This window comes from Perca flavescens, chromosome 5 (genome assembly GCF_004354835.1).
Source record: "Perca flavescens isolate YP-PL-M2 chromosome 5, PFLA_1.0, whole genome shotgun sequence".
NCBI lineage: Eukaryota > Metazoa > Chordata > Actinopteri > Perciformes > Percidae > Perca > Perca flavescens.
Genome location: NC_041335.1, coordinates 29,255,227 through 29,270,661, shown reverse-complemented (window position 1 = coordinate 29,270,661; position 15,435 = coordinate 29,255,227). Strand labels below are relative to the sequence as shown.

Below are 15,435 nucleotides of genomic sequence, written 5' to 3'. Positions count from 1 at the left end.
GTTACATTTCTCAAAAGGGCACACGTCATGCGAGAATACTTTCCCAGTGCAGCCCATCTCAACCCAGTCGGTTTTGGCAAAATAAATGTTGGGCCTTTTTTCTTCAAGAGTGGTGAGCTCATACTGGATTTTCTATTTTTAGGCTAACTGGCTGTGTTTGGCTGGATACTTCTTCACAGTGCCGCATGATGCTTGCAGTGAAACACACGAGGGTGCTGTTTCACACTTAAAATGCCCGGCAAAGAGATGAGAAGCACACACACACACACACACACACACACACACACACACACACACACACACACACACACACACACACACACATGGTGTAATGACTTTCTGACTCCTGTACTGAGCTGCCAGCAGACCTGTTGAAACACCAGCTTTAAAATTAATACCTGAAATTTGAAGATATTCTGCTCAGTTTTAGTTTGTGACTCAGTTTGGAAATAAAACATTTCACCCATTTCTGTGGATTACAATGATCTAATAAATAACATCAACAATTCAATATCACACCAAGAAAGAAGTCTTTGATTCCCCAAATTGTGCCCATGGGACTGTTAATATTTATTAATTAATTATTTATTAAATATTAACAGACAGACAGACACATAAAGGAAACAGACAAAGGCCATTTTGTGATCACATGTTGCTTTTCTCACAGCTCCAGCTGCAGGAACAAAAATTTGAATTTCTTCTAGGAGAAGTAGCCTACATACGTTATTTCCCCAGCATCATCCACGTCTTAATTAATCTCCACTGTATGCTACCTACTGTAACCACTGCTCTACCAGGATCATGTGCAAACCCTTCTCACTCACTTTCCCTCTCTTCCATACTAGCTATTAAAATGATATATTGCTGAAGTCCTTTGACTTGCCTTTGTGTGCAGTTTAGGATTGAGTATGTCGTAGCCCAGGGGTTTCCAAATGTCATAAACCCCAATTAGATTTAGACCCCAACATAAAATCCAAGACAATACTCCCATAATATTCCAGAAAGGGACTTATTGTGCGTCTCTGGTTGCCTACTACATAACACGTTTACAGTGAATTGTCATACTTTATGGTGGTGCTGATCTCCTGTGGCATTACTTCTATGCCTATAATATTACTATAGGGACCTAATAGTGAATGCATGATGGTCGTATGGTGCTTAAAGTTACCATCTGGAATAGTTTTGTTCTTGTTTTGCTGTGCTATAAGGCGTATTATCAGGTTATCACTGTGGAAGATGCTTTAAATACAGTCTTTAGAGGGAAAATTAGTTTATACTTTACTAACCTGCTGTTCGTTGCACCACTGAGTCCACCCACCAACCCCTGCACCGCACCCCCACCTCTCTCTCTCTCTCTCTCTCTCTCTCTCTCTCTCTCTCTCTCTCCCTCCTCCCTCCTCCCCTTTCCTTTCTGTTGCTTCCCCAGCGCTGCAGGTTGAATCTATTGCCCCTATTTCCTGTCACATGGGTTGGAAATAGGATCCCTCTTTCTACTATCTGTTCCCGTCTTTGTGGTGTCAGCGTAGTAGAAGCTGTAGGAACTGCCTTGAAGTTCAGGGACTTTTAACGCTGGGCAAAGAGCGACTCCTGCACAGACCCAGAGAGTCTGCCAGACAGCCAGTCAGTCAGTGAGTCAGTCAGTCAGTCAGTCCACCAGCCCGCTGGTCTGCGCATCTGTCCGTCTGGCTGCACTTCACCTGAGAGCCAGTTCAGACTCTTTAATCACACGATGGATTCCTTGACAGTCACCTCTGCTATTCTTCTCGCTGGGGTTATTTCCTCTGCGGCTTTTAGTGTTTTCGACACTGGTAAGTGAAACTTTTCTCCTCGCCTTTTCTGAGGATGCATTCCGATAAATAGCCTATCTGCGTTGTCGGAAGCGTCTCCAAAGTTGCTCTTTTGCGCACCGGACTGGTGGTTAATATTCTATCCGAAATTAATCACCACAAACCAGAAATGCGTCGATTTGAATGTTTTTATGATGTTTTCCTATTTGGCATCGAACAATGTCACAGATTGCAGTCGCGGTAACTTCATTCATAGTTCATCGTCTTGGTCCAAATCCCACTACGACACTGTTTCCCAAACTGCATGATTGGGGTGTTCACAGAGGGCGGCCAAAGCAAAACATTATACATATTTTGTTGTTATTTGATTCGTTTGAGGACAAGAGAGTGAGCAGTTTTCAGTTTCAGTGTTACCTCCACACCTACAGGGTAAACACTTGTGGTCCAACAAACCGTGTCCAAAGGTGTCCTCAGACCAAACAGGGGTCCATGGAAATCTGGAAAAAGCTTAGGCATCATCTGGAACCGATGTTGTTGTGTTCTGAAAGTTACGTTTCGATTAAATCAGGGAAACTATGGGCTTGTTGTAACCCTAACCAGCAGCTTTTACGCACTCCACTCTCCATCACATTCTGCGCCCATAGTCCTGATGTGTTGACCTTTTCCGCATCAGCTACATTTGGCCGATTAATTACATTTAAGTTCTTTTGATTGGCCACATTTTTAACGGTTATGGCAGGGGACATATCTTTATCTTTATGATGTTTTAAACCTGCATCGTAATATTACTGCTGGCTGCACTGCATTATTGGCTATTGTGTCTTTAATTGAACCATATCAGTCTCTCAGCTCAGTCATCTGATATCATCCACTTAATTCACCATCGAGTTCAGATTAAAACGCAGGGACACGCTTGCGTCTATCTGCAGCACTTCAAAGTCACAGCCGGATCCCCACGCAAAGCTGAATATTTTGTTGTAATGTGAATATCTAATAACGATGACCACACAAACCGAGCTTCTCCTTGCTGTAATTTGTGCCGCGTTTCATGTCGAAGCAGCAAATCCTCATGCTTTCCTTTTTAATTTTTTTGTCTCTTAATTATACCCTTGGATTTCAAATTAGAGGGTCCACCATCTGGGCTAGTGCGTAAGTACTCCCATGTGTACCTATGTATTAACAAAGTATTTAAAGCAATGGTATTCCCCCTCATAACACTGGGGAGAAAAAAAGGCCAAGTTTATGTTTAGTTTAAGTCAGCTGTGCCATATTTACTGTACAGTAAAACAATAATTTCATACTCTACGTCAGTCTCTTGTGCAAAGACTCTTTGATGCTCTCTTTGCTCTGTTTTCCACTAATATGTTTGGACTGTGGAGGCCAAACTAAATGTGAAATTTAACAACAACTAAAGGAAAAACCCTAAAATCCTTCTGCCCTTAGACGCTGTAAATTATCTTTTTTTTCTTACAACCACAGATTATTTGCTAAATGTCTGGAGCTACTATAGAGTTCAAAAGCAGACAACTGCTCACATTTTATGCTAAATGTAAGTGGAAACATCAGATGTTTTAGTGTCAGGCCCTCTGAATCAAAGAATAAGAGCTTCTTTCCAGGCATACAGTTTTATGCTCATGTTTAACAGGAGAAATCCAATCAGAGGAGATTCAGTTTAGAGTTGATGCCATAAAGTTCATGCTCTGGAGATTGGTGAAAGGCATTCTGGTAAATGTAGCAACCTCCAGGGAAAAAGACAAGGCAGGTTAAGGGAAAGGGGACACACTGAAACAAGCAGGGCTGCAGAATAACTCTTGGCTTGGCTGGAGTGGTTGAAATACTGTCTTATTGTTGTGGTTTAACATCATTCAGATTAACCTTTATGAATGTGAACTCTATCAGAAGAATCCAGGGCGTGTCTGTGGTATTGTTAAGAAGTAAAATCTGGGCATGTGCAAATATGAATTTTTAAACACAGCTGAATTTGCCTTTCACCGCTAAAGGTAGGTCATGCAACATCTTATTAATGCTCTGCAGAAAGCCAGCCACTGTTGCTTTTGTGACTAGTGTCTAAAACAATTATATTGGAGTGCTTCCACTGTCCTGGTAGACTGCGGCATGGCACCAAGCAGAAGTGTGTTATGAGCAAAAGTTTTTTTTTATCTTGCACTGAGGGATAATATAATGCGATGAGTGATATGCACACACACATACGCAGAGATGTAAACACACACACACACACACACACACACACACACACACACACACACACATACATACAAAGAGTGTTGGTTGTAGCTGAAGCAGCTAAGTGCCTTTATGCAACCTACTGTATTTTTTTATACAGCACACTTCATGCTCCCAGTATAGAGCGTTAGTTAACCACAGACTCTTATCTTTAATGTATATGATTCCTCTTCCACCTGAACTCAGTGGCGTTATAAAGAAACTCATCCAGATTTCCACATGCTGTTTTGTCTGATTATGGCCTGCCGTTGCTCACTTGGCAGCTGCTTAGGCCCTTCACACAAATGTACACACAAGTGGAAGCTGAATCCTGTCAGAGCTGTCAAGTATGAGGCATAATTGAGTTGCTCTATAAGCCGGTAATAGCTGATGGTGTTGTTGTCGTGAACAAGCTGGTTAATCAGTGTGGAATTATTTTGTTCTCGATGTTCCTGTTGTCCATGACCGGCCTCACTGGCAGGTTGACAATGTGGGCCAGTGGTGAAAGTGGTGGTGAGATTCTCACAGTGTACCTATATGTATGTCTTTTGTTTATGTAAATTATGCATCATCTTCTTGAGGTGTAGGCAGCTTTTTATGAAGCTGTGAAGTGTAGCCGTTAGAGTAAGGCGGCTCGCCTTTAGAGTGATCTTTTTTTTAAATTCAGTGGAAGAGTGAACAAACTGTTGGTACATGTGAGGACAACCTACAACGTTTCTCTCTCACCTATGATTCAGGGATGATCAAAGGAACAGTTTGACATTTTTGGAAATACACTTTCTTGCTGAAAGTTAGAAGTTGGATAGAAGTTCAATACCACCCTCATGCCTGTGTTAAGTATGAATCTACAGCCAGCAGCTGGTTAGCTTAGCTAAGCAAAAAGGCTGGAAACCATGGGAAACAGCTAGCCTTGCTCTGCAGTAATATTTCAATTGTTGAACTGCTCATAGACATATGCAACCTACAACAAGGGATTGTAAGAAGGCATTGCTTTGATTTAGAGGTTCACAAGGCAAAAAGGTCAGCAACAATTGATCTGAATGGTCCCACTTTTTGCACTCATGAATAACAGCAACATGAAACAAGTAGAGTCACAACCTGTGTTTCGCTGGACTTTCTTTCTATTACCTTTAAAGGAAAACAGTTAGCTTTGGTTGTGTCGAGCTGAGGCTTGAAAAGGGCAGGCTGTGACATTTTGGCAATATGGAATGCACTCTCATTATGTGATCACAGAAGACAGATCTGTCAGAAATAGGGCCAGATGAAGAAAACATCAGGTTAATATCAGGCTGTGCTCAACCAACTGAATCTGAATTCTGGACTGATCAGAGGAGTCGAGAGGTGCCTTATAGGCTTTCTTTTCATCTGCAGTCTTTGCCAAGTCTCTCACTACTGAAATGGACATGCATGAAATAACTTGTAAGAGCACAGTGGGAAGATCTGCAAAGTGAGGTATCTTATCAAAACTAACTTTCCAAAGGTGAATCAGCTTGATTATTCCAGACCAAACTGGAGATTTAGATTAAGATTTTTACTCTCATTTAACACTGGCACACTTCTTTCTTCCTCAAAGCATTGCACGCACCAAATGATGGGGGGATGAATGACAGCATGTGTTGTGATTTCTTCTTTGTAGCCTAACATGCATATAAGCTGCTGCACAAACTGGCACCCCTCTGTTTTATCTGGCAACCCGCTCTCTCTCCTACTCCCTGTCTGATCGCTGTCCAGTAGGGCATGATGTTGGCCTGGACTCTGTCAGAGTCATCGCTCCCGGCCGCAGACGGAACTGGGAGTTGCTGTGTGGTATAGTTGGCAAGATGGCGGGAGCGTGGTTTAAAACACGGCACAAACTCTTCAAGAGTAGCTCAGACAGAGGTTTATATTGTAGTTTTTGATGCCGGCAACAGTCGTGCAGCTCCTGTGTTCACTAGGTTGAGGTATGATTGATAGGAGTCTACAGCATTCGCAGTGTATTTATTTATTTATTTATTAATTATGGGGAACTGTGTGGTGTATAGGAATGTGTGTTTATGTGTGAGCTGCTGGACACTTGAATTTCCCCATGGGGATGAATAAAGTATCTTCTTCTTCTTCTTCTTCTATGTCGTGGGTTGTTATTTTCAGATGTTTGTCAAGTCAGAGTGCATTTACTGTGTGTGTGTGTGTGTGTGTGTGTGCGTGTGTGTATATATACTCACCTGTCTTGTCAACATTTCCATGTATGCAAGTCCAGGATTATTGTGTATTTTTGTGCGCATATTTCTGCTTCTGTACCTGCCTACGTGTGTAGGGCTTCAACTTACAATTATCTTTATTATCAATTATTGCAATCTGTTCAGGAGCCCAGGGGAACATCTTCAAATGGTTTGTGTTCTCAAAAAACCCAAAGACAGTCAATGTGAAATGATATACAACAAAGAAAACATCTCACATTTAGGAAGCTGAAAAAAACAAATGTTTTACAATTTCACTTTTAAAATTTCTTATTAATTTTCTGTCACTCGAGGAATCCATTAATCAGCTAATTATTTCAGCACTACATGTGTGTGTTTGAGTGTGAGTTCAAATGTGAGGCAGCTGTTGCCATCTGGAGCCTCTATAAACTTCCAACGTTCCAGCGTTGGATTTTAAAGGGGCCACGTCAAGTGTCAAAATCAAGAGGTCTCACAACCTCTGTCTGATACTCCTCCTCCAAAACACACACACACACACACACACACACACACACACACACACACACACACACACACACACACACACACAGCTACTGTCTGTCTGTCTTTGCCCAATCCACAACTCTCTCTTACACAGCCGATCACTATATCTGTCTCGACTTAATCCACTCTCAACTTGTAAATGCGGTCCATACAGTGCAGTTTCTAACCCTTGAGACAGAGGGATGTTTGTGTGTGTGTGTGTGTGTGTGTGTGTGTGTGTGACACTTTGAATGGTCTGACTCAGAAGATAATAACAGACCATCCTCAGCTGCGATCTGAGGAAACACGAGCTTGCGTTGGCAGAGGTGATCGCAGTGGAGCGTTGGTTTGAGGAGAGACAGCGGGTTCTTAAAGAGTTTAACATAAGGGCTTTCGGCGTGCGGGTAAACCCTCTGTGCTCAGTGTTGGGAGTGTCAGAGGGCATTATGGGAAGATGGGGTCTGGGTCTCAGATGTGGGCCTTGTGGTCCTTACCGCTTTTCCGGTTCAGAGATGGAGATGGAAACCTCTCCTCCCCTGGTGAGCTTCTGAGCTGCAGACACAAGTTCAGACAAACCACTGGTGTAGATTGGTGTACTGTACCGTACAGTCTGTACGGTACTGTGTGTGTGTGTGTGTGTGTGTGTGTGTGTGTGTGTGTGTGTGTGTGTGTGTGTGCGTGCTGAGCTACACACAAGTACCTATGTACTTGATTTATGATGTGACCTTTTTTAGAAACCAGGGGAAGTTTTATACATTCATAGTGAAGACATTTTTGCAAAATCAACAATTTTTGAAAGCATTCATATATTAAGCATGAAGATTGATCTGCTGATGAAGACAGTGAGATGTGTAAAAGAACTCAGGAAAAAGAGCAGTAAGTGGACCTAACGATAAGCTGCTCTTATCCATATTTTACATTAACAATGGATTAAATGGTTACATGTAATGTGGAAGGGATCGCTCGTAGTAACAAAGTCACTGAGAATTAGCACTCGATTTGCCTGTTGTGCAGCAGCAAAAGATCTCCCAGCTGCCCAGAATTATCTCCCCTTCACTTTTCAGTAATCTTAACTTTTCGTTTTGGTGCTTAACCCACCTTTTGTCGGATTAATTTATCTAACCGTAAAGACAGTTAAACGCGAAGGGGGGAGAAATTCGGCACATAGCTACACCGGTAGTGCTACGGATATGTAGCTATAGCTACCGCTATGGATGTTGCCGCTTTTGTGACTCGATGCTGGGTCTGATATAGTCTGTTTCCCGACGTTTAATTAAACTGCCGTTAGCGTCCTAAGCACCAGGCACTGGAGATAAGTTCTGGCCGGGGGTTACTGTAATGAAAGTAGCTGGCTGATAGCTGACTTGGGGCTAACGGTATCTAGCTAGCTATATGTCCCGGGGCTGTTGTCAGCTGTCATCCCGACTGAGTCTCTCTGCGCCGGGGGAGTGAGGCAGACAGACCGGGGTGTGCTACTTTGGCTAAATTAGCATTAGATTAATCGTCTATCTATACAGCTAACATTAACGTTACTAGTGAAGTTATTCGTGGGTTAGCTCAGTCCTGTTAGCTGTGGTCAAACATTCATATAAAAATAACTTTATTAGTGTGTTGAATGATGTTGTAACCTCATAATGTTACCCACAAAGCTTTAGCATCAACGTTAGCACATTGTAGTAACGTCAAGCCGGTATCGATATTGAACTTTCAAAATAGATAAGGTCTCTGTTGTATTACTGTGATAAAAAGTGGGATGTAATTAATCACAAAATGATGCTGTATGGCAAAAAAAAAGCTGTATTACGGTTACAAGTATTTTTTTTCTGTGACATTGTATGATTTACAATTACTCCTGAACGTATCATCTTGGTGCCAGTGTTCTGACGGAAGTTAGAGTAACTGGAGGGTGAAAGGTTATATGACGCCACTGACGGGCGACTAAAGGAAACGTGCCGTGTCTGAAAATAAAATAACAGATTTCTCTGGGTTTGATTCCTTTGGTAGAAACATTTGGGATAGTGTAAGAACACAACTCATTTTTAGACATTTTAAAGCAGAAATGTTACATATTGTACCTTTAAGTGACAGTAGACTCACCTATTTTTATGCGTACTTTAAAGTATCACAGTAGAAAAAGCTTTTGTAGGTGGGCTAGATGGCCAAGGCAACTTTTTTTTTTTTTTTTCCAGTTAGCAATAGCAACCTCTACTTCTTCTTTTCTGTTTCCTGGCTGATAACAGCCATGCGTAGCCTGAAATTCCAACTTCTGACCAAACTAGCTGTAGCCTAGTTTATTTACTCCTAACCAGTTGATGGAAACGCACCTAATTCTCACTTCTTTTGCAACATTTCAAATAAAAGTTTGCATAAAATTAAATTGACAATTTAATGGAAGCACGGCTAGTGACTATTTACAAGGCTGACATTTTGGTAATTTCATAGTGTTACACAGTTTACTTTTTCAGGTGGCCTGTAGAGGAATGTATTTTAAATAGAGTAAGGTAAGGGAGGAAACATCAGTTTTTTAGATTAGACTTTTGAGATAATGTGAGTCCTTTGACTTTCACTCAAGGGCATGCGAAAGTGTCTGCATCAATTACAAGACAGAACAATCTGCCGGGGACACATGGTTGCTTTTACTGCCTATTTTCACATCACTCATTGGGATCATGAGTAGGCTGACAAATGGGCTAATCTCCCTAAAATCCTATGTACTCTCTGTAAAACTTACTACATAGTTACTTTTACTCCTTTTAAATGTCGTGTAGGTTGCATGCAGGTTCAGGTCAGCATGTCCTGGTTGTTTTCACAGCAAATTCAGTCAGCCTGTCTCCTCTTTGTGCTGTGTCCATGCATAATCAGCTCCACACCAGCCCATATGGAGCCCTCATGAATCTTCAGTGGAATATCCCAAGAGGTTTAGCGAGACAACAAAACACACCAACAAAAACCAACTACGCATATCGACTTCAACTGACACTGTGACTGCAAGCTGACCGACAACAGACAAGGCTACGGAGTCATAGTGGAGAGATGCTGGAATGCCACTTTGCTATTAGCTCTCCTTGCTGAGTGACTGAACAATTATTCAAGTAAACTCTGAAAAATGACGCTACCAGGTTCACATGGACAAGTGATAACAGGCTGGGAAGAGGCTGTTCCTCTGATCATCACCCAATATTGATGTACATTTGTATAGTACTTTATTGGCAATAAGGTAGATTATAAACTAAGCCAAAGATGATTATACATGCCTCCAGGTCTAGTGCTGCATAGGGTTGGGTATCGTTTAGAATTTTACGATTCCGATGCCAAACTGGTACTTTTAAAACGATTCCAATTCCTAAACTAATTCTTAAAAAACTGAAAAATGACATCAAAGAAAGGCTCTTTTTATAGATTTAAAAAAAATGAAAATTATTTAAATGTAACAATATATTAACGTTTTAAAGTACTTAAATATATAATAAGAAAGAGAACGTGTGATATTTTTACATCCGTTTCGTAGCGACAGAGGCAAAATATTTCAGTCGACGCATTAAGTGGAACCGAAATGAGGAACCAAAATTTGCGTTCTAATCCGGTCCGATTCCTACCAGTTGAGTAGGAACCGGTTCCATAGTGGAACTGGGTTTCGGTACCCAACCCTAGTGCTGCAGTACCATTAACATCCGCTCACAGTAGCTACCTAGCTACCTGTCTCCTATAGATGAGGAGACAGAGAGAGTTGCACTCATTGAGAAACCAGACATAGAGAATAGAAAGGTTGAATTGGAAGAAAATAGAGCGGAGAATTTTCCTTTTTAAATATCCCAACACTCATAACACTCAGCGTGTCTTGACTTTTGAGGACAGGCCAAAGTTTTGAAGAATTCCCTCATTTACTTGTCCGGAAGTAAGTTAAATCTGGCTCACAGTTGGCAACAGATGAAGAGAAAAAAAAAAGCTGTAAATCAGAATTGTGTCCTTCTGTGTCAAACTGCTACCCATTTACTTCCTATTGACCTCCGGGTGGTGCCCTGCGATGGTCAGGTTGCAGGCAACGCCCTTGTTCTTCCATGCCGAGGGATTGGACCGCCCACAAAACCACCAACCACTAAGACGGAGAAACAGACCTACTTATTATAAACACAATCATGCTTATTATCGTTCCACTGTGATTCGCGTCCTGTCGTGTTCAAAGGCCTTCATTTGTTTTATCAAAGTACTTCTCTCTGTGTGTCGTTCCCCGCTCTCTGCATTTCTCTTTTTGAACTTTGTCTGAGAGCAACTCTTTCATGTTTTTTCTCTCACCTTGTGCAAATCACCACCTGCTCAGGCGGTTGGTCGGGCAACCCAGCATGCAAAGCAGCTGGGCCAGTTCCAGCTTCAGGTTCTATGATGGTGATGGTAGTGCATGGGTAGCACCCCTCAGAGGTGACGAGGCTTGACGGATGCGATAGTCATGTAAAGCACAAAGCAGCGAGAGGAACAGGCGTCCCCAAACATAGTGGTGCAAGGTTGAGTGTGTCACTCCGGCCTCTGATCCACGGAGGCGGTCTCGTGAGACAACATGGAATTAAGCTGTCAAGCTGCTGCTGGCTGTACACAACTGTCAGGTTTAAAAAGAGATAAACAATGTTTAGGTGGGAGAGTGCACTCATATGGCCCGTATAGTGGTCTGTGAGGTCAGTCAAGGCCAGTCAGAGTATTTTTCTGAATGAGCTGGGACATGTTGGTTTTGGATGGAGCTCTGTGAAGCAATGTGACCTCTGTACTTATTCTTTCACAACTCTCTTCATCGCAAACTATCTATATTGTTCTCCAAGGTTTCTCCTTCCTTCTCTTGCAACCAGTTCACCTCTCTCTTCCATTTCTCTCATTTGCACATTTGAAAACTATTATGCATGAGCTGTGTTCCCTGGCCTCTTCGTGTACCTTGACATTTGCTTATGCATGAGGAGACCCACTCCAGTCTATGACAAATGACATTCTCTCTCAGCTTTGCTGGTGCTCTCTGCAGCAGTCAGAGCCCATCAGCTGGAACACACTCCAGGGCAAGGGGGTAAATCAAATACTGAGAGAACAGTAATGAAATACGATAGAGCCTTATGTTCTTCCATGAATTCTATTAACTCTCAAACAAACAATTTTTGTCATTATCAAAAGTCAATTTAATTCACAGAGGATGGAATTTTAAAGGAGGTTTTAGACCCCCGGCAGGAAGTGGCTGATGCATGAAAACATTATACAAAATATTTAAAAAAATCTTCCTCAACGATGGATTTATATACTGACATGAAATCAAAATAGAGCGTTATCGGCTCTGGGCGTGTTGATAAAAGGAAGTGCAGCTTTGCTATTCCTTGACACCGCTCATTGGCTGGTGCTGTTTCTGCATTTTAAGGAGAACAGGAAAAAACGATTAGACTTTGGTTTTATTTGTTTTGGTTAAAACCATTCAGATTTCCTGTCTCTGTATTTCTCTTTTTGAAACTACTATTAATAAAGCTTTTGACAAAGTATGATTAAGGTAAATTAGCTGTTATTCTTTCTTTGATTCCAACATGTAATATGTTCCAAACATCTCGCCAGTGATTGGTTGGGTGTCGTTGCAAGGATATCCACTGAGTTTCAAAGCAACCATGTATTTTTGTGGTGTCACATGCAATTCAGAGTTTTGAGAAGCGTAACCAAGAACATAACGGGAGGATATTGAATTGCTACTGTGTGAGACATGACCTGTCCGGCGAACCTAGTTCTTTTTATACTGCAGTTATGTTTGGGCCAGGGCCACTGAGGTCTGTGCTCTACTGCGGTAGAGTAATGGCAACCACTTTAAATAAATGGAGAGTAATTTCACTGCTGAGCCCGGGGGTCTGGTTTGTGTCCAGCTGCAACAGTTTGTGGCCAAAGAGGCAAATTGTCGCCTTTCCTCCTTGCAGGAAACGCCCACAGACAGCACTGATTTGACAAAGCCAAGCAAGTGGACATGGCTAAGTGGACAGAGCAAACATTTGGACAAGTGAAGGGAGCAGACGTAGCTAAGTGGACAGCAAACAAAGGAACAAAGCCAGTAACGGGTAGTGCTAAGAAGCCGTGACAGGGAAATGTGCAGTGGATCAGAGAGCGAAGAACGGAGGTTGGACAACATGTTTCAGTGTGGTCATTTTTTTTTTATTAAAAGAAATGGAAATAAACGTCCATTAACTGAAGCTGCGATACCCTGGCGCTAGTTAACGGAGCTTAAACAGTTCATGGACCCTACTTGACAAATGCCCAGGAACATTTCAGACAACCGTTTTCACAAACAACCATTGTCCCTCAAGCTGCAGAGCCAGTGATATCCCCTTGCAATGCGAGGGGCCTTTGAAAGAGGCTTGAACTCAAAAGGGTTGAAACCCAAGTCACCATGAGGCCCTGATTTAGTTGTCTGTCCTGCAATGAAGGTGAATACAGCTCCCCAAGGTGAACACAGAAAGGGTTGGGTCTGCAGCAGTCAATGCGGCACCAGCCTACGACCAACTCCAACCGAGGGGTGGTCACACTCGGCCAATGCCATGAAACAGAATCTGCCGGCCCTCAATAGATCCTCCGTAATGGATCCCCGTTCTCAGGGAGGCCGGTGGGATGCCCCCTGTCTTTTACCAGAGCCATCTGGTTCCCAGTACTGCTGCTCTTCCCACAGCCACACAAACCACAGTGAAAAGGGATCGCTTTCACAATCAAGATCAGGAACTGGAGACATGGCTGGTTTAAAGGGGTCTGAATGTTGAGCACTGTGGTCCCCTCTGCAGCAGTATATTGTGCTGTTGTTATTGTGTCCTTAGAAGTGCACTCTGTTGCGGTTTATCTGACAACCTTTTGTGATTTGATACAGTGGTAATGTGTGCTCTGTTTATGCTCTGACCAGGTCAGCGAGACATGATAGTTAAAAAAGAAAGATTTTTACGTGTTAGGAAATAATAGAGTACAATCCACAAATTGAGATGTGCACTTCAGTGATAATAACCAACGATTGTTCTAAAGCCAACAACAGACATAAGGCGATTCAGTGTAGCGAGAGATTAAGGCAAAATGTTTTGACGCAAAGGAGATTTTCTTAACTGCATACAAGTGTAAAAAAATCGAAACAAGCCAAGGGAACAGACCAAGTTTTCTATCTTTAGTTTACAAAGTTATGTAAACTAAAGATATTATTTTCTGATGTCTATGCCACTTTCTCCAAACGAGCACGCTGGAGATTCATTGGATGCAGATGGTAGCGTGTTTGTGCTTAATATATTGGTTCTGTCCTCTACGATTGCAAGCAATAAGTAAGAGTTTATGAAACCACAGCATTTAATAAACATCCACACATTACTTTCTTTCGATGTTTCCTCCCGTCCATCAAATTTTTTGCACTGCCCAAAAGGTGAGTGAAATCCACCATTGGTCTGCTTTAGTCACATTTAATTACAACACATGGCTATAAGCTGCACTCAGACATTTGATCATCTTAAAGGACAATTCCGGCGCAAAACGAACATAGGGGTTAATAACAGATGTGTACACACTCAATCGCTCTCTGGGACATGTTTTCATGCTAATCGAATGTGTTTGTAGCTTGAAACAAGCTAGCGCGGACCGCTGATTAGCTTACAATGCTGGTATTCGGGGCACAGGGAAAGTAAAAACAAATCGCTATTTATACCACTAAAAAGGCTCAAAATATCACCACACTTCAACGGTAGCATAAAGAGGGTCCCTAAATGTTAACCGAAGCATTGAGAACTTCGTAAGTGTAGAGACAGTTTATTAAAAAGATAGTTTAGAAAGACAGTAGCTCCCAATACGGTGGCCGCCTGTATACAAGAACGTGACTGTCTTTATAATAATATAGTGAGAGTAGAGGGAGGCAGGCCAGTACAGCCCGACACGGCAGGGGAGAGTTCAAGCCCGATCTGGCACCTCTCTCTAAGCTAACCTGCCTCTCTTAGTTATGCTATTATAATTCTAGACTACCGGGGAAGCTCCTTCTTTCCTATGACACACTGAGCTGCTCTCTCATCAATGTTTTCATTTGTTTCCTTTTTGTATGCATCCTGTCCCAGAACTACTTGTTACTAACCTAGCTCTGGGGAGTTTACTCCCCGGAGTCCTTATGTTTCTTCTTCCCTGCAATGCCCGGCTGGGTCCTGCTGCATCCACTGCATCCACCCGTGCTCTGCAGTGCCACGTTACATCCCGCAACGCCCTGCTGTGATGTTCATACGCACAGAGTAGTCAGGATTTGGAATAGGAGACTGCACTACTCAGAATGACACGATGTGCCCTGCTATGACATGACTACCTTCGAAGTCACTGTTCCATTATCTTTAATGTGACTATTATGCCACTGTTCATCACACCCCCAACGGGCCCCGTCAGACACCACCTACCAAGAGTCTGGTTCTGCCGAGGTTTCTTCCTGGAAGGGAGTTTTTCCTTGCCACTGTCGCAATAGCCACTGCTAATGCTTGCTCTTGAGGGAATTACTGTAATTGTTGGGGCTTTGGAAATTGTAGAGTGTGGTCTAGACCTACTCTATCTGTAAAGTGTCTCGAGATAACTCTGTTATATAAATAAAATTGAATTGAATTGAATTGAATAATCTATCTTTTTAATAAACTGTCTGTACACTTACAAAGTTCTCAATGCTTTGGTTAACATTTAGGGACCCTCATTATGCTACCGTTGAAATGTGCTGATATTTTGAGCCTTTTTAG

At 42.3% G+C, this 15,435-nt stretch overlaps 1 protein-coding gene across 2 annotated transcripts in view; it reads left to right on the top strand.

The window, feature by feature from the left end:
- Positions 1-1,436: 1,436 nt before the first annotated feature.
- Positions 1,437-15,435, top strand: part of kremen1 (kringle containing transmembrane protein 1) — a 60,750-nt gene continuing 46,751 nt past the window's right edge. For both annotated transcript variants that reach the window (XM_028578782.1, XM_028578781.1), the window contains exon 1: positions 1,437-1,808. In XM_028578782.1, coding sequence (XP_028434583.1) covers positions 1,730-1,808 — 79 coding nt within the window. In that variant the 5' untranslated portion in view covers positions 1,437-1,729. The remainder of the gene's footprint in view (positions 1,809-15,435) is intronic.